The 25,767-nt window shown below is 38.5% G+C and overlaps 1 protein-coding gene across 4 annotated transcripts in view; it reads left to right on the top strand.

The window, feature by feature from the left end:
• Positions 1-25,767, top strand: part of LOC122816479 (neuronal-specific septin-3-like) — a 1,898,421-nt gene that overhangs the window by 1,849,803 nt on the left and 22,851 nt on the right. For all 4 annotated transcript variants that reach the window (XM_044089300.1, XM_044089301.1, XM_044089302.1 and 1 more), the window contains one exon: positions 1,885-1,936. In XM_044089300.1, coding sequence (XP_043945235.1) covers positions 1,885-1,936 — 52 coding nt within the window. The remainder of the gene's footprint in view (positions 1-1,884; positions 1,937-25,767) is intronic.

Genomic DNA, 25,767 nt, shown 5'->3' with positions numbered 1-25,767 from the left:
CCTATCTCCCATCCAATCATCAAGATTTTTTGAAGAGTGCTAATGAGGAGCTTTGTTTGATATATATAGTTCGTTTTTTCCAGTCTATGGGAAGTTGCTGGGACAGGAATCTATCCCACAAGTATGTTCTGTTTATTGTGGTGCCAAGGTTTAGGTCCCTAAAGCATGTAGCTCAGAGGGATTTGGATTTCTTTAAGTGGAGCATGTCCAACAGCTCTGGGTTTGACATAGCTTTGTATGTTAGGCAGAGATCACCTCTGAGTAGGTGATAAGCGATGGAGTAAAGCTGGAGTTTTTTGAGACGATCTGCATAGGGCATCTGTTTGAGGTCGGTAATCCTCTTTCTGAGGTATTTCTGCGACCTTTTCAGTTGTTGTAGATGTCTTGTGAGGTACATACCAAAAGTGGCGCTGTATTCTATAATGGGTCTAATGAGTGAAGAGTAGAGGGGAACAATGACCTCTTTTTTCCTGGATGATTATTATTATTACTTTATTTTTTGTGCTTTTAGAGATGAGAGATTAAAATATAGACAGCGCCACTTGTTACTGGTAAAAACTTTGTGATTAGAACACCAAAGTATTTTATGCTGTTACATAGCCAAGAAAGTTACACGATGATGAAGTAACTAGTGGGAAACATGATGCAGGATGGTTAGATCACCTTGCACTACATTTGTACATTGAAATGAGATATTTCAAATAAAAAGTGTTAGGCTCCTGTTACTTGTAGTTCCTTATTAATCAGTGCACTGGGAGGAGGTCCTACACTGCTCCTGTCTTATGTTTATGTTGTGAGTCCCACAGTGATGATGGGATATATCACTACCAAACCACATCATTCCTTCAGACAGTGCCTACCTATAACTCCTCCGTCTCTGGCTGGACTCTTCTTGCTCCTTCTATGATCTTGATGCCCTGTAGATCTTTTTACTATTAAATGCACCTTACTTAGTATACAGCAGTGTGATTCCCGAGGTATGAGCTGCTTTAGCCAAATATGTATCCTTAACTCAGACTGAACATATCTTTCTCATGGGGTTGTTTTAATTTGCAGGCATTGTAACTGCATGAAATTCTGTTCTCTTATGAGTACTGCTGTTGAGATTCTTCATATACTCAAGGGAATAGTTTTATGCAGTGGGGGTTAAACAGATTTGTTTTGGTGATTTGTGAATTAAGAATACTTAAAAGAAGTCCTGAGTGATATAAATGCAAAACCAAGTGATTTTTCACTGTGTCATACAGGCATGTTGCTTTCATGTCAAAAGTAGGTACAGTGACATTAACAATGCATTGATATTACACAAATCTCCTGTACACGCATAATACATAACAGAAAATCCATGTTTCTTTAATTACGGGTAAGTATTTTGCTAGTGGACAGTTGCAGGCTAAAATATAGTAGCTAAAAGCATCACTGTTGTGGGTAAGGAATTTCAGTTTGGGAGCTGATGCTGACATTAAGACATCCCTTGTATGTAAGTTCATAAAAAGGAACTAGAAACTGGGATGCAGATACTCCAGATCCTAGAGTCAAGAGTTTTGTTTCCTTTGAACTGAGTAATCATTGCAGTATTAATGTGAAAACAAAGGTACCACTTCTGTACACTTTGTACAACTGCATCTCTAGTTAGCCAGAAGGTTAGCAATTAATTTAAATCTGTTTATATGAAAAGTATGACTTGTGTACATGTTGTAGCATTGCATCTCTAGTTAGCCACATACCCAGCGATGAGTTTTAAATTCTACCATGCTGGCATTGTTCTAGTTCAAAAGGTTATGTCCCAGGTGAATTATTTTTCAAAATCCTGTAATGCGTTTCTAAAACTAGAATATTATTTGCATCCTAAATATAGTAAACTTATTTATTTTTTCCTTGCAGTTGAAAATATAGCGCATTGTGAGTTTTCCTATCTGAGAGACCTGCTCATTAGGTAAGAAAATATTTTGTCTGTCTTAATTTACTGAGTTTAACAGTTTGGTTTAATGGATGCTTCTTTTTCATGAAGTAATGTTGGATTAAATTTCAGATAGCAGATGCTAAGTTAATAGGAATGTTGGTTGAAATGATGTCCTGTAGTTACACTGTCTGCAGGATTTTATTGATACAAGCATTGCATTATTTAGCACGTTGTACTGTAGTAATAACAGTATTCAGTAAGAAAGAGTCCAGTAACTTTAAGTGTCAAATAGGTATGTATGAGGGAGCTGATGGAAAACGTCCATGAAGTCCACACAGTCATTATAGGTACTTACCCATCCAAGTCTCACTTGAATTGCTTAGCTGACTTGTATTCTGTTACCCTTGCATATCCTGTTCTAGGACCTGCTTATCTTACTGAGAAGCAGTATTTTTTGACTTGAACCTTTCTGCAAAGTTTCCATCTATGTCCTTATTTACCAATTTCCTTCATCTTCAGCTCCATCCTTCTGAGCTGTGCAGTGGTTATATGATAGCATTCTACCATGTATCCATGCTCTTTCTCCTTTCCTCCAGACAGTATACCCCCGAGTACTTTCAACATTTCCTTATTCTCCAAATCTTACATTCCCTGTCTGCACGTGTGAGCTCTTCTCTCTATGATCTTAACAATGCTGATGGTACCTGTATGCCTGCGTTCCAGAGCAAAAAAAAAATTATTCCTGGTGCAGCTTCACTGTTATAGGAGAATGGAGAGAATGGTGTCTGGGCCACTGAAGTACCTCTCTCTCACCAAACACTGCATCAGCACATTTGTGAGAATGGTGTCTGGGCCACTGAAGTACCACTCTCTCACCAAACACTGCATCAGCGCATTTGTGAGAATGGTCTCTGGGCCACTGAGGTACCACTCTCTCACCAAACACTGCATCAGCACATTTGTGAGAATGGTCTCTGGGCCACTAAGGTACCACTCTCTCACCAAACACTGCATCAGCGCATTTGTGAGAATGGTGTGTGGGCCACTAAAGTACCACTCTCTCACCAAACAACACTGCATCAGCACATTTGTGAGAATGGTGTCTGGGCCACTGAAGTACCACTCTCTCACCAAACACTGCATCAGCGCATTTGTGAGAATGGTGTCTGGGCCACTGAAGTACCACTCTCTCACCAAACACTGCATCAGCGCATTTGTGAGAATGGTCTCTGGGCCACAGAGGTACCACTCTCTCACCAAACACTGCATCAGCACATTTGTGAGAATGGTCTCTGGGCCACTGAGGTACCACTCTCTCACCAAACACTGCATCAGCACATTTGTGAGAATGGTCTCTGGGCCACTGAGGTACTGCTCTCTCACCAAACACTGCATCAGCACATTTGTGAGAATGGTCTCTGGGTCACTAAGGTACCACTCTCTCACCAAACACTGCATCAGCACATTTGTGAGAATGGTCTCTGGGCTACTGAGGTACCACTCTCTCCCCAAACACTACATCAGCACATTTGTCTGAGCCATAAACACCAAATATACACATGGTTATCATTTTAACCATTTTGGTTTTCCAGTGAGTAGAGTTTAGTACTGTGTTACACATCTTAAAAGTCAGTTCCACTAAAATACTACAGATTTTGCTGCCACAAGGAATTCTGTTAATTGGATTTAGAATGTTCTGTTATACTTGTGTGCTCTTTTGGTTAAATTTTATTCTATGATTATTTTATACATGAGGATGTAATAGTCCAGTGCCTTCACTAATTACTTCTCTGAAATGTCAGATATCATTTGTTCATAATGTCCTCTTTATAACTGATTTATCAAAATGTGATCCATAATCCCTAATATAGCAGTGAAGGACACCACAATGGTAGCAGCTGTGGCCATGACAGAACCTATGTATCAGTGCTATTCTACCTTGGGAACTGAATAATTTGGACTTTGAGCTCTGTGGAAGTACCACAGACAGAAATTTGTAATTGTGTTTGCATCTTCCTGAATGGAGATTTTTTTAAAAAATCTTCTGGTAGGGTCACTTTATCAGTTTATATACAATTAGAGTTTGCCACCTTCTGTTTCCCTTGCCTCTGCTGGATTTAGTGGCCCCTAAATTCTCAGCAAGGACCAGTGCTATGATGGCATTGACGCAGGTGGTGGTGGATAGTTCTATATAGATGGACTTTTCTTCAATTCTTCTCTTGAGTACTGCTGGTCCAGAAGTAGCATCATTATGTCTTCTAGGCCTAAATCCGTCAAGAAGTGATATTGTGACAAGCAAACAGCACCTATGGATTACCATTGCCTGTACTTGTGGTTTTAGCGCCCAATCATAATTCAGACTCTGGTGAAATTTGTTTAAAATTTAATGCAGCTACCATATTATGACATCTTAAAGCACTTTCATCTTATCTAAATAAACAAAAAAAATAAAAACTTTAAACATGTCCAGAAAACAAGAAAAAAAGGTATATTTCTAACAAAAAGTTACAAAAAGACAAAGAGAGAGAAGGGAAGGGAGAAGAAAGATTAGCTAAAACATAAAATGCTGTAAAATTTAATGAGACAGCTTTACATACTGGTAAGAAAAGTTAAGCCCCCACTGCTAGTTTGTCAGAGGATAGTACATGAAATTTGATGGGTCCTAGGAACCAGGAAAATAGGCTAGCTTCCATACTATCCAAAGAACAGCTATGAACCCTAAGAACCTATACACATTAAATATTAAAGCAGCACCTTTGTTGATATGAACAGTGGAGCCATGCAGAATAGTTTAAGTTGCATGGATGCACACTGGTGCAGCAGTTAGCATTGTTGTCTCACAGTCCTTGATTTTCTAGCTTTGCTCTTCTTAGGGTACTTCTTTGTGATGTTTACATATTCTGCCTGCAGTCATGATTTCTGCTTGGTGCCTTGGTTTTCTCACACATCACAGAGATGCGTCATAGGTGAAGTGATATTCCACTAAACTATCCGTAATTGTGCATGCTGTGTGTGTGTGTGTGTGTGTGTGTGTGTGTGTGTGTGTGTGTGTGTGTGTGTGTGTGTGTGTGTGTGTGTGTGTGTGTGTATGTGTATGTGTGTATGTGTGTGTGTGTGTATGTGTGTGTGTGTGTGTGTGTGTGTGTGTGTGTGTGTGTGTGTGTGTGTGTGTGTGTGTGTATGTGTGTATGTGTGTATGTGTGTGTGTGTGTGTGTGTGTATGTGTGTGTGTGTGTGGGGGGGGGGGTGAACATGAGTGCATCTTGCAATGAGTTACTGACTCATTCAGGATTAGTTCATTCACTTTGTACCGGGTGAGTACTGAAATAGGCTTTGCCTCCCCCATAACCCAGTCCTGAATTAAACAAATTATCGAAGATTGAATCAATGGATGAGATGACAGATTCATAATGTATGACTGTAGATAAGCAAAAGTTGATTCAGCAAAAGGGCCTTTAACCAGTTCAGAGCCTTTTAACTATGAGGAGGTTCAAACTGGCTATGAAATAAGCCCTTATCTGCTTAGAAAAAATATATACAAATTATAAGACTACCTAAGTCGAAGCACACAGTCCCTCCTTTTTAACAGACCTTTAAGATGTAACAAAAGCCAGTAGTCAGCACATAGATACTCAGCCACAAGTGTTTGTAACAACCACATGGCAAATATCCCAAACAGCTGCAATTTCTGTTGCTTGGTATCTTATGTTTTCTTGGAATCCTGCAATAAGGCTTTTCCATGGATGGTCAGTTAATATGTACTTGGCACAGAAGGTGTTGCAGTTAAAGAATAATGCATTGTAAATGGAATTATTCTGGCACTAGTTCTGTTTGGATATTGTAGCACTAACATTAACTATGAGTTATAGTATCAGCAGATTTGTACATCATGCAATGCACTGCATGCCATAAAAAATGTGTCACTAGTAGTTAGGGTTGTGGATATAAGCTTGCATGTGTAAGAGTATAGCCACATTTTTTTCTGAAAAGAATATTTGGGATGTGAGGAAACCTTTATAGCTGAAAGGAAGGTCTAGTAATACTTTTCCATAAAGGCATCCCTAAAGATAGATCCCATAGAAAATGGCCTTATTTCCTTCTGCTTAATACTAGATTAAACTTTAAAAAAATAAAATCAAATGTAGTCCTGACTTGCAGCATTACCTCCAGATGGGTCCTGACATAACTCTGCTCTAATCTGCATTGCATGGCTGCCAGTTGTACAACAGCAATAGTTTCAATATGCAATGCACCTAAGGATTTGTGGAAAAGCAGCCATCAGAAACCTAAACAGCACTGCACACCCCCTGCTTTTATATTCTTACTGAGGCTTCTGCAACTCATTGAAAAAGCTATCCTTAATGATTGTCCTAGCATTTTATCCAAGGCACCGCAATCTCTGAGCAGATTAAAACTGTGATATTTTAAGCATGTACACATTTCTTCTATGTTGACCACTAAAATGAGAATAAGCAATGAAAGAGACAATGTCATTCTTGTCTCCCTTTTTTGTCTCGCTAAACTTAAGCTGCACTGCAGTCTAGACTGAATAACTGTATACCACTGCAAAGAAATGTTCTTCAGAACCTGCAGCAAAAGTCTCTGTTAAACTCTGCATCAGTACTCTGTTTTGCTCTACCACTTTGATCAAGCTTTGGACCTGAAGTCATCAAGAAACCTAAACACCATCAGTTTTCATGTGTGCTTCCCGTCTCCCATATAGATGTCTAATTTCTTTAAGAATGTAAGAATCATATACTAGTATGGGTGCCAAGTTATTTTGTTCCAAAGCTGAAGAGGTACTTAGTCGCAAAAGTGTTCATTGTCCCACTGAAGCTGATATCTAGTATTATAAATTACCGGTAGTTTTGTTTCTCCTGTGTATGCTGTAGATAGGACATGGTCATTCATTTCAGACCTAGAAGGCAGTGGTATTTCAACAAAAGTCTTCCCTAGGTAACCTATAATGCACTTAAAACACAGATATTAATCTTCATAACTTAATTCCTTTACCTCTTCCATCATTTTGGTATAATACTTGAAATTCTCCATAGCTGGATGAGATGTTTGACTAAAGGGCCTCTAAAACCAGACACAAAAAAAAATATAGATTTTTAAAATCTTATGTTGATGTTGTAAACTATACTGTCTAGCAGCTGTTAAGGGATCTTTGCATTTTTTTATATTTTGCTCTGATCTAAAATGCCTAGATGAGAATAAATATATTGACGTGATTTTGTTTTTTAACTAGGCTTTTCTTTCCCAAATGAACTTTGAGTCTTCAGAAGATTAGATTTTCTATTTTACTGTCTTATGCTAGATCTTTGCATTTATTTAGCATAGCAACACTTGAAAATACTGTTTACTCCAGTAATCTCTAGACAGAGTGTCTGATATTTTTTTCCAGTTATACTCACTGATTTGCATTCTTTGTCATGTTTTAAATATACTGGAGCTAGCTGAATCTTTTACTGCTGAAAAAAATCACTTGGCTCATTGAGTCAGTCTTCTTTTGTTACTGGTATTAGATTTTTTTTTCACTTTGAGGCTACAAAGTAAACTCCTGTGAATTACAAAGTCTGAATAAGTGTATGACTAGAAGGTGGGGAGGAAATAGCAGCTGTAAATGACAGTACTAGTAAAACAACTGTGAATTCCAAGAGACTCAATAGGTTTTGAGTGGAAAAGAGCTGCAAATACCTTGCTATGTATTTTTCTTTGCCCTGAAACTTTAAATAAATTGGGTATGGGGATACAAGAGCCAGGGAGACAAATTCCTTAAGAAAGTGTCATGAGATTTCATTAAAATCCAACATGGTATGCATTCTGGAAGCTGAAAATCATAGAACTACCACAGAAAGAAAAAAAACAACTAAATCATGTTCTTTTATATCTGACACTCTATGGATCATTTTGTAGAGAGGAAAGCACACAATGCAAGAAGGAAGTGTTGTGTTTAGGATTTAGTTGTCTTTTAATATGACCAGTAGGTTGCTCTTGTACTTGGTTGTTGGCCTGATAAGTGATTTGTACAGAGGATGCAGAGCGTGTGATTATGTTTGGTGTGACTAGTGGCTTTTAAAGAAGAATCCCATGATACCCAGTATGATTTTTGTACCACAGGCGAATGCATGTGATGAATATACTCTATAACTCCTCCTTTGCCTCTAGTTGTGTTTGACAACATTGTCCTGTCAGATTGTATAATGACTTATTTGTTTACCTGAAACCCAGGTTCACCATTTGTCATCACCCTATCTGTGTGAGGTAATTCTGAAGTATTACTAAGTTCACTAGTGAACTGACTGCACATTCTTCCTAATGGAGATTAGTCCTTTTCCTTAATAATATGTGGACCCAGAGCCCATGTCCTTCAAGCACCACTTATTACTGACTTATTTTAAAAGTTACCAGATAACACACCCATTGTTTTCTGCAACATAGACATTTGTATACCCAGTTGTCTGTTGTACTGCACTATCTCTGATAATAGCATATGTGACGGTATCAGAAGTTTTCATGATCCAGGTACCTGGTTTGAATATATAGGGATTCATCCACCTTCTCAAGCTGTAATCTGTTGAAAGAATGCTACAGGTTCAGAAAGCAGGATCTACTTTTCACAGAACCATACTGTTTTTTTTATCAATTTAGTCAGATGCCCTGTTCATTTTTATTAAGATGAAAATTGTTTTCCAAACATTTTGTAAAGGGCTAATCAGAGTTGTACATTATAAGCTTCAGAGTTGTACATTATAAGCTCATTGGCCCTGCCGTATTTGTGAATAGGAAGTGCTGTGACATTTCTAAATGTTGAATTATCTTGGGTAGCTTTATTGAACAATGTTAATAAATAACCTTATTAAGCTGTCCTCAGTCTTACATTATAATATTACTTGAATGTTTCTCATCCCCACTGAACTCATTAGATAGATTTTTGCTTGGATCTAAGTAATATTCTTTTAAGTAGTTAAAGGGGTCTGTTTATCTTCCTCTTTTCTTGAGTACATTCTACTTTTGTCATCAAGTGAGGTGTGACCTGAACTGGTTGTAGAGCTCTTCTGGCATATCTGTTGTGATGCCCGTGCCCTGGCCCAGCAATCAAGGAGCCTCAATCCTCACCACTAACACCAGTGAGAGGCATCTCATATAGGAGGAAAGGATAACAAATACACACAGTAAAGTGCAATTCCCTTAAGAGCACACAGAGATCACAGTTGGTCTGGGGCTGGTCACTCCCTTATTCTCCAGGTCCCCAATAAGACTCCCCACTGGCACAGCTATAGGGTCCAGATCATAGCCAGATGGCAAGCTAAAATCTCCAGCACCCTCTCTGTCCAACCAATGCTTAGTGTCCCTGCCCAAGTAGCTGACACACACACACTTTGAGATAAGTTTATATAACCACACAGACACTCCTGAGGAAGGCTGGCACAGGTTCTCCAGCTATGCCCCTTTTACCCAGACTATACGGTAGAAATCACTGCCACCACCCAGCTAATATTTATCACCTACTCAAAGGCCCTTAAAAGGATGTCCAATTATTACTGTGCAATATTATTATCTGATTGGTAGTATAACTAAACAGTCAAGGCTTATTAGAGTGACTTGCAGTAATCACTATAAATGTGCAATGTACTCTAGAGCTTAAATTATCTCTACACAAAACAGCCTCAGTTGGAAGGTTTTAAAATATTTAATAATAAATAGTAAAAACACCAGACAATACTTCTTACTACCAAAATGCAGGAGCTGGGATGCTAGCAAGTTTATTCTGGTACCTCGGCTAAAAGAAGCCTTCAAAGGAAGGCTTCTTTTAGCCGAGGTACCAGAATAAACTTGCTAGCATCCCAGCTCCTGCATTTTGGTGTTTTTTTCGTTTTTGCTACTGCTTGGTTTTTCTATAATACTTCTTACCACACAGTACTAGTCAAGAGTTCAGAGGTCACAGAGAAATACTTAAAATAATTCAGTAGTACAGTTCTGACATCACAGAAAAAACACAGTCTAATCTTTCTAGTTTCTAGCTATTTCTAAGAGAAAACACAAGTCTAAGATAAACTTACTTATAGAGTAAGACAGTGCTGTGAGTTGGATGGTCAAGACAAAAATGCATAAATCTCTCTGATTCTCTCTGTTTTTAAAATAACATTCCTGGTTCCCATTACATCATTCTTCACATTTCCCTGGATTCCCAGGCTAACAGAAACTACATTTACATTCTTAACATCTCCTTGTGTTATCTTGCAGCTGGTCAGGAAGCACAGGAAGCAGAGCAATAAAAATAAATTTGCATGTTTAAATCTAGCAGTTTAACTCTTGGTTAAAACAATAGAAAGAATGTCTTCATCTAGATGGGCTGGAGCCGACCTTAGATCAAAGGGTCATAACATGCTTTTACTTTGTCAGTAGAGAGCACTATTATGACATTTTTTGCAGTTCCACATCTAACAGCAGTTTTTCCATTTAAGACAACAAGCCTGTGCCTTACATTAATATTTACAAATGATAGAATTATCTATAAAAGTCTGTCTGCCTAGGTTGGCAGTCTTCACACCCCCCCCCCCCCAGAGAACTCAAGCTAGCTTTTCAAGTGACCCTTGAGAAACACTGCTTGAGAGGGTTAAGTCTATCTGAGTATACCTTACCCCATTCTCTGTCTTGAGAGCTTATCTGCATTGGCATTGCTAATCCCACTGCGGTACTGCACTGACATATCATATGCTTACAATCCTAGGCTCCATCTTAGCAACTTGGCATTTTGCAGGCTGGCTCTGTTTAACCATGTTAGGTGGTTGTGATCTGTCATAACAGTGAATTTCCTTCCATACAGATACGGTTGACGTTTCTGCAGTGCCCACACTATGGCTAGACATTCCTTTTCTACAGCTGCATAGCATTCCTCCCTGGGATGGAACCTACGACTGAGATAAACCACTGGATGCTCTTCTCTCTCTGAAGAAATCTGGCTAAGTACAGCCTCCACCCCATGGTTCAAAGCATCCAACTGCACAACACATTCTTTGCTGTAATCTGGACTGGCTAACACAGGGGGTCCTCCTAAAGCTTCTTTAAGCTTCTGGAATCCCTGCTCACATGCTGGGGTCCACACTACCTTATCTGGCCTGTTCCTCCTTGTCAGGTCTGTGAGTGGAGCAGCTATGGTATTATAACTGGGGACGAACTTTCTGTAGTACCCTGCTGTCCCTAAAAATGCCCTCACCTGCTTTTTAGTAATAGGTGCAGGCCAGGCCTGAATGGCTTCCACTTTGGAAGGTTCTGGCCTTATCCTACCACTCCCCACTCTATGTCCTAGGTAGGAGACCTCTGCCATACCCACCTGACATTTGCTCGGCTTAATGGTCAACCCTGCCCTCTGTAGTCTGCCCAGCACCTCCCTGACATGCTGAAGGTGCTCTGGCCAGGAATGACTGTAGATGGCAATATCATCTAGGTAAGCAAGGGAAAACCCTCCTGCTCCTACTAGGATGCAATCTACCAGCCTTTGGAAAGTCACTGGGACATTCTTCATCCCAAAGGGCATCTTTATGAACTCATGCAAGCCAAAAGGAGTCACAAAGGCTGACTTCTCTCTAGCACTGGGAGTCAAGGGCACCTGCCACTAACCCTTGGTAAGATCAATGGTTGTAAGATAGTTAGCCCCACCCAGCTGCTCTAGGGCCTCATCTGTCCTAGGCATGGGGTAAGCATCCAACTCTGTGTCTATTTAATTTCCTGTAGTCCACACAGAACCTGGTGCTGCCATCCTTCTTTGGCACCAGCACCACTGGGGAGGCCCAGGGACTGTTGGACTCTTGAATCACCCCTAGTTCCAACATCTCCTGTATCTCCTTCCCTCAGAGTCTGTTTGACTCTCTCAGGTGCTCTATAAGTGGGCTGACTAATAGGCCTTTGGGGACCTGTGTCCACTTGGTGCTGCCCCAGGTAGGTACACCCTGGTTTCCCAATGAACATTTCCCCAAATCCTGGGTAGAAGATAGCTGATGGGACATTTCTACCCCTTCCACTGAGGTGTCAGCCTGAGCCTCACTGAGGAGATCAGTCCCCAGATCTCCCTCACACTCCTCCTGCAATCCACTGCAAATGCTCAGCACAAGGGCCTCCCTATCATGGTAAGGTTTCATCATGTTAACATGGTACAATTTGTGCCCCTGCCTTCTGCCTAGCAGTTCTACCATGTAGTTAACATCACTTACCTTTCTTACCACCTTGTAGGGTCCCTCCCAAGCTGCTTGCAGCTTGTTGTGTCTGACAAGAATGAGAACCATCACCTGCTGCCCCACAGCATACTCTCTAGCTCGATCATTCCTGTCATACCACACCTTTGTCTGTTGGGCTTCTGCCAGGTTCTCCTGGGCCAAACCCATGAGTTCCCTGAGCCTTGTCCTGATGATTAGGATGTATGCCACAACAGACTCCTTGTGAGACTCGTACTCACCTTCCCACTCATCTCAAATTAAATCTAGAGGTCCCCTGCCCATACAGCAACTCAAAGGGTGAAAAACCTGTGGATTCCTGGGGAACCTCTCTGTAAGCAAACAACAGATAGGGCAAATATTTGTCCCACTCCCTCTTAAACTGATCTGCAAATGCCCATAGCATGGACTTGATTGTAGAGTTTAACCTCTCAACAAAACCGTTAGTCTAGGGATGGTAGGGGGTGTACTTCATGTGCTTCACCCCACAGGACTTACACAGACAAGCCAGCAGGTCTGACATGAAATTGGCACCTCTGCCAGTCAGTATTTCTTTTGGGAAACCTACCCTGCTGAAAATCTCTAACAAAGCATTTGCCACCTTCTCTGCCTCAATGGAGGACAAAGCCACTGCCTCAGGGTATCATGTAGCATAGTCCACTACCACTAGGATATATTTTTTCCCTGTGGAACTTGGGCTACTCTGAGGACCCACAATATCCATAGCTACTCTTTGAAATGGCTCCTCGATCACAGGCAAAGGCATCAAAGGAGCTCTCACCTTGTCTCCTGCCTTGCCTACCTTTTGGCACTGCTCACAGGTCCTGCTGTACCCTGTTACATATCTGGAAATTCCAGGCCAATAGACATTCTACATAATATGCCTCTTTGTATGTTTTATGCCCATATGATCTGCAAAGGGAATGTCACGGGCTATGGCTAGAAGTGCCAGATGGTAGGCTCTAGGCACTACCAACTGCTGTACTCTCTCACCTTCTAGCCCTCCCTCAGGGGTCAACTCTCTGTATGGTAACCCTTTGTCCCAGTGTACAGATTCCCCCTTTCCTTGAGAATCAGGTGCCTCTTTAACTACCTGCCTCAGGCCTTGCAATGTAGGGTCTGAGAGCTGAGCCAGTCTCAACTCTCTCCTTCTAACCCTTCCCAGCTCCCCTTTCACAGGAAGTCTAGCATCCTCTGACAGTGGTGCCCCACTGTCAGCCTGGGTACTACTATTGACCTCCACCTTTGCACTCACTCTGTCCAAGGGACCATCAGTAGCCCCAGGCAGCTGTGGCTCAGCTTCAGTCTCACTGCTACAGTGTAGCTCCCTCCGTGAAGCAACCAACTCACCAGTTTTGGCTGTAAGTATGCAGTCTGTTTGGGTCTCCTGAAGGCTACCAGACCCACATGCTTGTCTCCTAGCCTTACTGCATGTAACTGCATAAGCACATGGTACTGCCTCATCCAAATCCTTCCCTATCAGGACATCTGCAGGATGGTAGTTCTGTACCATTGTTGTCTCAAGACAACCTACTATTGGCATTTTGTCTTTCCCCCTTACTGGCTCCCTCACCTTTTGTTCCCCACCTTGCTTCTGTGGACATCTGTATGCCACATGGCCCCACTGGTTGCATTCAAAACCTTTAACCCTAGGTCCTGGATGTGTACTTGGACTAGTGGCTTCCCCTGCTACTGGCAGATTCTGTTGGGCAGTCTGTGCTGCCCACCATGGCTTCCTTTAGACCCATGAGCAGTACCGGGGGTCCCTTTCCAGTGCAGGGCTGCCCTGCTTGCCATGTATAGGTCTCCCTTCTTCACCAACTCATCTGAAGTAGCACATTGTCTATCAGCTAACCAGATCCTCATGTCCTCAGGCAAAATACTAAGGGTTTTTTTCCAAAACCAAAATGTCTGCCAGCCCTTCAAAAGTGGTGATCTGACATCCACTCACCCACCTATGGAAATAAGTGCTCAGTTCAGCAACATATGCACAGACACTTTCATCTACCTTGCATCTATGCTCCCGAAACATTTTCCTATACATTTCAGGTGTTAGCTTAAACAATTCTAACAAATGCTTTTTAACAGCAGTATAATCAAAACATGAAACATCAAACATTTTTGACAAAACAGTTACATCTTTACCATGAAGTAATGGGGTCAGAAACCATACCCAGAGCCTTTGGTCAACACTATACTGTTTGCATAACCTCTCAAACATATGAAAGAAACTATCAAAATGTTCCCCCTTTTTAAACCGCAGAAGAAATTTACTGACCTGTTGTGCTTCTGGGGTCCAGTTACTCTCTTCCCCATTACCTCCATGACTCTGGCAAAGAGTCAGCATCTCCTTCTCATGCTGCTTCTGCCTTTTCTTTTCCTCAGCTTCTAGGCATAGCAGTTTCTCATTCTCCTCAGCCTGCAAATGTCGCAGTCTCTCATTGTCCTCACTCTCTAGATGCCTCAGTCTTTAAGTTGCTTCTATTTCTGCACGCCTGGCCTCCAACTCAAGTCTCTTTAGCTCCAGATGGATTTTTAAGTCCTCTGCAGAAAAGTTGAGCTGTCCGTTCTCTGAGGGTATTATATCTCCACTGCCAGTCTGATTGTCCTCTTGGTTGCTATTTTCTAATGCAGCTGTAATGAAGGCTGCAATTAGGTCTGCCTTAGTCAGGTTTCCATGCACCAGTCCCCTAGCTTGGCACATCTCCGCCAGCTGGCTCCTTGTCAGCTTTTCATACTACTTTGCTGACATGCCGCCTGCTCACCCTAACTAAGCTTACAAAAGAAATAAAACAATTGTGATCTGAACTCTGAGTATTCACTGCGTGGCTGATTTAGAGTACAAAACACCTTCAAAGCTCACTGTATACAAGCTAAAGGAATTCACTCTACCCATACCACTACAAGCCAATTAGTATTTGCCACAAATTAATATGTGTTGTGGATAGCCCACCACTGCCAAACAGTTAATATGTGATGTGAATATCCCACCACTGCCACCAATTAATGTGTGACACCCATGCCCTGGCCCAGAAATTAGGGAGCCTCAATTCTCACCATTAACACCAGTGAGAGATGTCTCATATAGGAGGAAAGGATAACAAATACAATCAGTAAAGTGCAATTTCCCTTAAGAGCACACAGAGATCACAGTCAGTCCAGGGCTGGTTGCTCCCTTACTCTCCAGGTCCCCAGTAAGACTCCCCATTGGCACAGCTATAGGGTCCAGATCTCAGCCAGCTGGGCAAGCTAAAATCTCCAGCACCATCTCTGTCCAACCAGTGCTTTGTGTCCCTGCCCAAGTAGCTGACACACACAGTTTGAGATAAGTTTATATAACCACACAGACACTCCTGGGGAAGGCTGACACAGGTTCTCCAACTGTGCCCCTTTTTACCAAAAGAAGAAGAAAAAGATACAGTAGAAATCACTGCCACCGACCTGCTAATATTTATCAGCTACTCAAAGGCCCTTAAAAGGGTGCCCAATTATTACTGTGCAATATTATTTTATGGTAGTATAACTAAACAGTCAAGGCTTATTAGAGTGACTTGGTACAGTAATCTCTATAATATGCAATGTACTCTAGAGCTTAAATTATCTCTACACAAAATAGCCACAGTTGAAAGGTTTTAAAATATTTAATAATAAATAATAAAAATACCAGACAATACTTCTTACTACACAGTGCTAGTCAAGAGTTCAGAGATCACAGATAAATACTTAAAATAATTTTGTAGTACAGCTCTGACATCACAGAAAAACACTTAGTCTAATATTTCTATTTTCTAGCTATTTCTAAGAGAAAACACAAGTCTAAGATAAACTTACTTATAGAGCAAGACAGTGCTGTGAGTTACATGGTAAAGACAAAAATGCAGAAAGCGCTCTGATTCTCTCTGTTTTGAAAATCACATTCCTGGTTCCCATTACATCATTCTTCACACTTCCCTGGGTTCCCAGGCTAACAGAAACTACATTTACATTCTTAACATCTCCTTGTGCTATCTTGCAGCTGGTCAGGAATCAGAGCAATAAAAATACAATATATCAATTTAACTCTTGGTTAAAAAAATAGAAAGAATGTCTTCATCTAGACGGGCTGGAGCTGACTTTAGATCAAAGGGTCACAACATGCTTTTACTTGGTCAGGAGAGAGCACTGTTGTGACAATTTTTGCAGTTCCAAATCTAACAGCAGTTTTTCCATTTAAGATAACAAGTCTGTGCCTTACATTAATATTTACAAATGATAGAATTATCTTTAAAATTCTATCTGGCTAGGCTGACAGCCTTCACATCTGTTATCCCTGTTAAATTGTTCATTTTTTATTAATATGCTGCACTCCTTCACAGCATTTATAACTTTATTTACATAGTTATAAAAAATGTGCAATCACATTTTATTTTATGCTATTTTTCCTCAAACCCTTTGGTGATTTGAGCAACACTTTAATTTCTAATTGGTTTCTCCTTTTTCTTAGACATTTTGTGATATCTTTGGTTGTAAGGTTTTATTTTGTGATTCTACCACAGTCATCTGCCATGTTTTCCCTCCTATATACTTTGAACTTTGTAAACTATTTTTATTAATGCAGTGATTAGGTATATCGTAGAGTATGGCTGTGCTCTATGTCATATTTCCTTCTTTAAATATTTCCCTTCTTCTTAGCTTTGAAAGTATACTCTTTATAGAAACACAGTGACTTATTTTGAAATTCAGGCATTATAATTGGTATTTAGTGTGATGGTATATAATAATGAGCTGGAGCAAATAGTGTTATGAGGCCATGGAAGGTGGGATAAACTCATCCATGCTACAATGGTCTGCCACATTTACCATGACTAACTCAAGAGTCTTGTACCCTTCGAGAGGGATTTTCAAAGTTTGTTCCAGATTTGTTATAGTAATTAAGTCTAGAAAAGTATGCGTATGTAAGTGTACACACACACATACACACACACACATGTATGTGTATATATATATATATATATATATATATATATATATATATATATATATATATATATAATTACCTATGAAAACATCTACTCCTCATAACATCTAAACTGAAAACATCAAGACACTAACATCTAAACTTCAAAACATCTAAAAGTCATAACATAGAATATCAAAACATTGAAAACTATAAAGCAACTATAAATAACATCCCACACACTGTTTACTATGTTTTTTGCAGGGGGGGCCCCCCTGCACCTCCCACCCCCACCCCCATAAATTAAATATACCAACTCCGAGATTGCACTACAGTGGGGTTCGGAAATTTACTTTTTCCCTCACTGTAGTGCGATCTTGGAGTTGGTATATTTAATTTATGGGGGTGGGGGGGCAGAGCCCCCCACTTGGAGGGTGCAAGGGGGCCCCCCTGCAGAAATGTAGTAAACAGTGTGTGGGATGTTATTTATAGTTGCTTTGTAGGTTTCAATGTTCTGAGATTCGATGTTATGACTTTTAGATGTTTTGAAGTTTAGATGTTACAGTCTTGATGTTTTGAGTTTAGATGTTATGCCCATTCGATGTTTTGATAGGTAACTATATATATATATATATATATATATATATATATGTATATATATGTATATATATATATATATTTATATATAATGTATATATATGTATATATATATATATATATATATATATATATATATGTATATATATATATATATATATATGTATATATGTATATATATATATATATAGATATGTATATATGTATATATATATATATATATATGTATATATATATATATATCTATATATATATATATATATATATATATATGTATATATATATATATATATATATATATATATATATATATATATATATATATATATATATATGTATGTATATATATGTATATATATATATATATATATATATATATGTATATATATATATATATATATATATATATATACATATATATACATATATAGATATATATACATATATATAGATATATATATATGTATGTATACATATAAATGTTGCGTCATGGCTTTCTTGCAAACACTGATGGACTTAGGAAGTTGAAATATGTAAATTAAATGCTTTACTACCAGAATCTGCCAAGCTGGTTGATGATTTTGAAGGGGCCACCAACCTTGATCCTTTTTTTGATGAATATAAAAAAACAGAGTGAGTCTTCAAATAAAAAAATAGAACTTAGAAAACTGAAGAAGTTCAAAAGAGCCTTAAGTGACTTCAAACTTATGTGGCATTTAAATGGAAAAGACAAAAATGCAATGTCAGGTTTGTCCATATACAAATACATAAGCAAATGGATCCTGTCTTGGCTCAACCTAGAGTTTCTGGTTCAGGATATCTTAATGAAACTTTTATCATTATTTTAGAGTCAGCTTTAAAACCACTATTTTGTAAGGTTAGGCTAAGAATACAGGACACCATGCATTTTTTTTAATTAATCTGATATACAAGTTGAGCACAGTACATTGCTTTGAGGATTGGATGGTGAGTCATCATACACTTTTATTCCACATCAAAGCGGTATTGAAGCTGTTAGATTTTTTGAAATCTGTATCCATTTGTCCTGTAGAATTTAATTAATGCCTTTTAACAATTTAAAGGTAGTACTGGTATCTAATGTTTTTTCTGGATGGCAATTATTGTCATCACTTGAAAGAGACAGTGAAAGGAGTAGTTTTTGCCCCTACGTATGCTGATTTAATTATGGGTTTTTTGAGACCAAAAAGTTAGATTGATAACAACTGTTTTTACCACATATGGATACATGACATCTTTATTTAGATGATCACTGACTCCTGTGGAGAAGTTCCTATGAGGATTTAAAAAAATGTTCCCTATCTTAATAATAATTATGCAGACTTTTCTTTTACCTTTAGCTATAGCCTGTTCACAATGAATTTTTTTGATGTTTCCATGAGTAATTCTTTGGATGGTAATTTAACTACTACTTTATTTAGGAAATCTTTTACCAAAAAATCCTTACTGTTATACTAAGTTATCATCCAAGTTATATTAAGAAAAACATTCCATATTCTGAAATTTTGAGCACTAAGACAATTTGCAGTGAACAGTCTGGATACAAAAATAAATGTTTGTTGTCTGACACAGGCTGGTTGATAGGGAATGTATTTATTATTTCTTTCTTTCTTTCTTTCTTTCTTTGTTAACTGGATTAGTCCAACTGGGCTAAAGCCCATTATCAGTGAACACCCCAGGAGAAAAGCTCCACATACTTATACAATTTTATAAAAATAAGCAAAATCAAAGATACACAAAGTCAATGGCAATAACAATTGTAATAAAAACAATTACAATATATAGCAGTTACAAATTAGAGAAATCCAAAACAGGCTATACAAATAACTATGAATAGATACAATACACCAACACACAGGAAAAAGCACTTTCTGCAAGTTCAAGTTTTTTATTAAAAGCTATTTAAGCCTAATATAAAAAAGCTATTTAAGCAGGGATATCCCCAGCATTTATTTCTTTGGCTAAGGAAAATCATAACAGAAAACTAGGGGTGATTTATTGATTTATAATACTAACTCTGAAAGAAGAAACATTAAACCCAACAGATTTAGCTGCAGCTTAATTTATAGTACTAATATCTTTAAGATTAACTCTTTTATTCAAAAAACATTGGCACCTTTTAGTGCATGACAAGTTCCTCTCTAATATTTTTGTCTAAGCGTTATTTTCTTACAAGGGAAGGAATTTGAGTCAATATTTATCTAAGCACGAAAGGCATGAGCCAAAACAGGAATCTTTTAAGTATGATTTGTGGCTCTTTCCCTTGTAGAAATTGTAGTTCTTGTACTTCAGTTTGTAAGACCAAGCATTTTACATCTGTAAGTACTGATAAGAGTTTTTGCATTTTTATTACATGTAAAACACAATGGGTCATGTATCAAGGAATTTGTTCTTGTGGTGATTTTTATGTTTGGCAAACAAAAAATGTTTGAAAACAAAAGATTTCTTTACATCTAAGCGATAGACGTTGTTGCAGAGAAAGAAGCGCTTAATATAAACATTCATTAAAATATCAGAATGCCCATTATATTTTTATTGGAATTGATGAGATTGAACTCAATATTATTAATAAATCGTTATGGCGAAATACCTTAGATAAAAAAGAGCATAAATGGAGCAATAGTTCAGGTGCTGTATATAGTCCTAGTTTGAATGATTTTTTATAAATGTTTGTATTTTTACCACTGGAGGTCAGTGTTAGTACACAGAATGACTATAAATTGTGGTAATATCAGTACTTTGTAATATTTCTTTTGGTACTTTTCAAATATATTTTTAATTTGATCAATATGATTTATACTCTTTTTTTTCATGTAGCTATGTGATGTATCTTCATTTATATAAAATAATGATTGGTTAAGCCCTTTTTATTCACATTGATGATGTTTCACTTGCAGTGAAACCATGGTCTGGGCTTCTAGTGGATTAACCTTGACATATTAAAGTGTTTACCTGGATTAATATTTATGGGATTCTGGACTTTGTCTTTTTGCTATAGATAGATAGATAGATACAGAACTATAGCTATAGATATATAGATATGAGTGTGTGTGTGTGTGTGTGTGTGTGTGTGTGTGTGTGTGTGTGTGTGTGTGTGTGTGTGTGTGTGTGTGTGTGTGTGTGTGTGTGTGTGTGTGTGTTTGTATGTATGTGGTGCATGGAGTGCTGCAATTATTCTCTGAAACTGAGAACAAGATATGCTTTTGAAGTACCTTTATAAAAACAGAAAGGTGCTTAACAAGCTTTTGTTCAGCACCCCTAAGTACTAATAAACTCTAGTCTTGCACAAAAAAACATAGCAGAGGTCAGTGCTGACCACCAAAAAACATCAGCATAAGCTTAAACAGCTTTAGAAGCTGTTAGATACTTTTTAAACAAAAAGTGACAGAGCAAGTTATATAACAGGTTTTAAAACCATTTGTTATATTGAGAATTACTTCACATCTGGTTCCTGTCTGTCTAGCAGTGTTACTCATTTTATGGCTTTCAAAGCTGTATAACCCTTTGCACTCCAACCTGTTTTATGTAACTGAAGGTACACAGAGCGGATAAAACTCCAGACACTACAAAGAATTATGATCAAGTGTCTGGTAGTAATTATTATTGTGTGCTCTTAGCATGGATTTTAATACTCACTTCTCATGCTTCACTTTGTTCCACTGTCAAGGTGAATTTCTAGACTTCAGTTACTTGAACTCATAAGCTGTTTATGATCGGAGAACCAATCATAATCCCCTTTGTCATTTAAACAGATGCAAGGTGGAAGCAGTTGGTTGTCAGCATTTGCAGTGCTCTTAACTGCATTGGAATTTTAAAGGTTTTGAATTGTTTAACAGCAGCTCAATGAATGTCACATTGAAGTAGTGGCCTATGTGCACTTTAGCAAGGCATGTGACTCAGTCCCACACATGAAGCTGATATAAAAACTGGTAGGATTAGGGTTAATACCATGACTTAGGAACTAGATAGCTCTGTGGTAAAATAATAGGACACAGGGGAGTGGTAATGAGAGATGCAGTGCCGAGAGTTAGGAAAGTGACTTATGGAAAGCAGCAGGGGTCTGTCCTGGGCCTAGTACTCTTCAGTAAATTTGGCTCAGATGTAAAAGGGAGGAGAGCGAATATAAACAGTCTCTTTGCTGATGACACAAAGGTAGATGCAGCAGTAGAAGATGGGAAGAAGATTCTAGGGAAGGATCCAGAAGGTTAGCAGAAAGGTGACAGTTGTGGTTCAATGCAGATAAATGCAAAGCACTGCATGTTGGTGTGGTATGAAGTATAAGCTGGAAAGACTGGAACTGAGTGGTAACAGAGCAGGAAATGGATCCAGAAGTATTGATCACACCTGGAGTAGATGACCAACAGCAGACTGACAGTGTTCTGGCCACAGTAAACAGAATGACGTGGTGTATCTCAGGGGTACAGATTTCAGAAAAATCCAAGTTACAAAAGAAACCTGTGGGATGGTGGAGAAGGAATATAACCAGAGAACAGGGTATTTCTCACTTGAGACAGGAAAAGAAGTGGAGGGGTGTGGTCATGTCAAGGAGATGTGAAGGGGCCATTCCTAACTGGAAAAAGAAAATAGAAAAAGAAGTTACAGGCAACAGGCTGTAGGGAGTAGCTACTCCCTTGATCTCTGACATGTTTTTTTTTTTCACAGAGTGGGCTGTAGTCTAATAGAATAAATTACTAGAATAGGTGGTTAATAAAGTATCCTCAGGTCTATTCAAAAGGGCATGGGAGAGGTTGGTAAAATATAAAGGGGAAGGTGGGGATGGAGTAGTGGTAGAATGTTAAAGACATAAAAGCCCAACTAGACAGGCTTATTGTCTCCTATTGTCTCCTGTCTTCCAGCAAACATAATGTTATGGCTAACAATACTACCTCTCAGCTGTTAGTTCTCCAGTTCAGTTCTTTGCTGGGATACTTTCTGAGTGGAATCTGCATAACATCACAATGTTTGTCTTTTCGGCTTTTCCCAGTTTAGGGGTCGCCACAGCAGAACTCCGGTCTGCTAATGATTGGCAGTAGATTTTTTTATGGTGCCGAGTTGCCAGCCCGACACCCAACCTTCAGCGAAAGCACGCCCATTCATGCATATCTTTCAGAGGCCACTCAACCGCGGGGAGGACATGCAGACTCCACACAGAAGGCACTCCAGCCAAGAATCGAACAGGAAAACCTCTTGCTGTGAGGCAGCAACGGTACCGCTGTACCACCGTGGCTTAATTGCATAACATCACAATATCATTATGGAATTTCATCAGGTACTCCTATTTCCTCCTATGATCTGAGACATGCTATTTGGTGAAGTATGGATCCCTTGAATCTTCTTTAGGTATGTGCGCAGTGAGTGAGTATATACCTGCATGTGTCCTGCCGTGGCACAGCTTCCCACCTAGGACTGGTTGTCTGCAACTGTATAACTCTGTTTTGGCTGCTTCCTGCACCTCTTGGCATTGGCAATGTACAATATGATCAGTGTCAGTCATTTGGCTTAAGTGTTGATGCCTTGGATTGTAGCATAAACTCTATAATAGACATCTTGGCCTTATTTTTATAGGACTTACTCAGAGCTGTTCCTGTAATCTATACTGTTATGTCTCCCTTCTGTTACATCTTTCCTGTTGGTGGACTGAACTGATCTGTTTACTGGATGGTCCTGAGATAGGGCTGCCAGGTGAGCTCTTAAATTTTGAATGTAGCCCTCTCTGTGACAAATCTGCATTACTTAGTTTGTTTTATCACTTCACATTTGTTTCAGGCTGCATTGATTCTGACCATTAAATAAATGAGATGGCCTGAACAAGTGGTTCTTACACTGCTGGTGAAATTGCTGTTATATTGCCATTTTCTGGAACTTCTGCAACTTGGAACATGAGACAAGTGCCAGGGCTTTGTCTACAGCAAGCATTTTTCAAAGATTGTTTGCCTGGATGATGACTAACCTTTGGATTTCAACATGCATAGTGTGAATATTTAAAAACATATTTTCCTTTTGTACATTTTAGAGCTGAAACTATATTTATGTATTTAACCCTTTTCTTCTTTCTAAGTTTTTTTTCTCATCTTTGAAGTAACTACTAAAATATTTCTTATTCTTTGTATAATCTGGGCCTTATTGCACAAGTTTAATCTGGTAACTTTTCAAGATGTAAGATATTGGAAGGTATTATTCCTCTCCTAAGAAGTCACAGTTTATTTTGCCTTAGATCTGATGCTGCCCAATAGTTTGTCAGTTTAGCTTTAGTCCCACAGAGCAGCTCTATTTAATCAATGCCTGTAATCAGTAATAAATTGGTTGATTTCACATGTAAAAAATAGATTTGTTGACAGATCACCATTTCTTTTAGCTCAGAGATCTCATAACCTCCAGAAAAGGATGTATTTTCCTCAGTGCAATTTCTGCATTAATATAATTCAGGTGCAAGATTGGAGTGCTTGGGACAGTTTGTACAGTTTATTAGCAAACACATCATAATGCAAAACACCAGAAAATAATTATTTGCAGGGAGGCAGGTCCCCCGAGCCCTTAGCCCATTGTTACTTTATTATTCAGACTCTGAGGTCAATGCAGCTTAGAGAAAATGTGATTAGTAACATGCAAAACCTGTTTCTTTGGGAGTCTGCAAGCTGAGATAATGTGAAAGTGAAGGATATTCAAACCTTAATAGAGCACTCCTTCATGGAGGGAGCGAACAACACAAAAGTGACTGCCGTATATTGTAATGTAAGGATGGACATCATGTATTAGTTGATGGACAGGTTTGAGACAAAAATCCCTCTAAAATGCATTGACCCAAGTATAAGTGTAGGTGTTAAGATGATTTTGGTGTTCTGATTTTTGCTTTGCTGAAAATACTTTCATTCATTCATTCATTTATTGTCCAAATATCACTTTATCCTAATCAGCATTGATGTGAGGATGAAATGGGTATTAGTAATCACAGAATTACTGACTGAATGAACCTCACAAAGTGCTCTCCCTCTCCTATACTGATGGGGCATGGCTTGGCAATATTACTTTCTGAGGTAAGCAGTTTCATTTTTTTTCTTTTTCTTTCTTTTATATATTTTGATCAGGATTTGGATACTGTAGTCATGAATGGCAGCAGAAAGTTTAAAAATATTACTGCGGCCATTATTTCTTTATGGTCAGCCTTCGCATGCTACCAGCTTCAGGAACAGATTTCTCTTTCAGATACATTTTTCTGGCAGGAAACCAGATATACTAGTGTCTGTGAACAGGGGTATTAGTATATACTGTGCACAGCAGTAATCCATTCATATATATTTTTTAATTTTTATTTTGTTATAATTACAGTGATGGGATTGGGGAGTAGGGTTGTGAATGGCAGCATCAAGTTGAAAACATTAATATATTACTGCAGCAATTATTTATTTCATGTTTTTTGTGATCTCAGTGGTGATTGCCAAAAACATCTATCAGGTAATTTTAATCATTAAGAACAATTAGGGCTTATATCAAGGGATATGTTTTCTCTTGCCAGTATTTTTTTGACTGGCAGGACACCAGTTTCATCTTATAATTATAGTATAACCTGTGCATAAGTCCACACTGTTTTATGTTTTGCATACACATTTCAACTTTACATCAATGTATGCAAATGTCTTTTGAGTCCAAACATATATGATATCAGGTATCTCAATCAATCAACAGAATGTATGCTAGTTAAAATGGTATTGCAAGATTCACCACTAAATCACTCTGCAGAGTTCACATTGTTCAGCTGCTTCTTATCCACAAAGCCCTATAAAATGTCCTGGATTATGAAGTTTTTTAACTTTCTTAATACAGTTAGGATCTTGAGATTATCATAAGCCCGTCATATTTTTAGATCATCAACCATTAGTCTATTAAACGTGGCCAAATGCACACAATATATTTTGTGATGTGACTTTCTCAAGCTAAACTTTAAAATGCCATACTTAGCTAGTTCAGAGAACAAAACAAAAGTAATTTCAAGATGGGGCTGTCATCCTAATTCAGTATTCAGTGGAATATTGACATTGGGATCACATAATTATGGTTGGTATCACAAGCACCTTACTTCATTGGTCATTTACTTCCCA

The sequence above is a fragment of the Protopterus annectens genome, chromosome 12.part0 (genome assembly GCF_019279795.1).
Source record: "Protopterus annectens isolate FY-2018-M chromosome 12.part0, PAN1.0, whole genome shotgun sequence".
NCBI lineage: Eukaryota > Metazoa > Chordata > Ceratodontiformes > Protopteridae > Protopterus > Protopterus annectens.
Note: the sequence above shows the minus strand (reverse complement) of the source record. Positions and strands in the feature narration are given on the sequence as shown.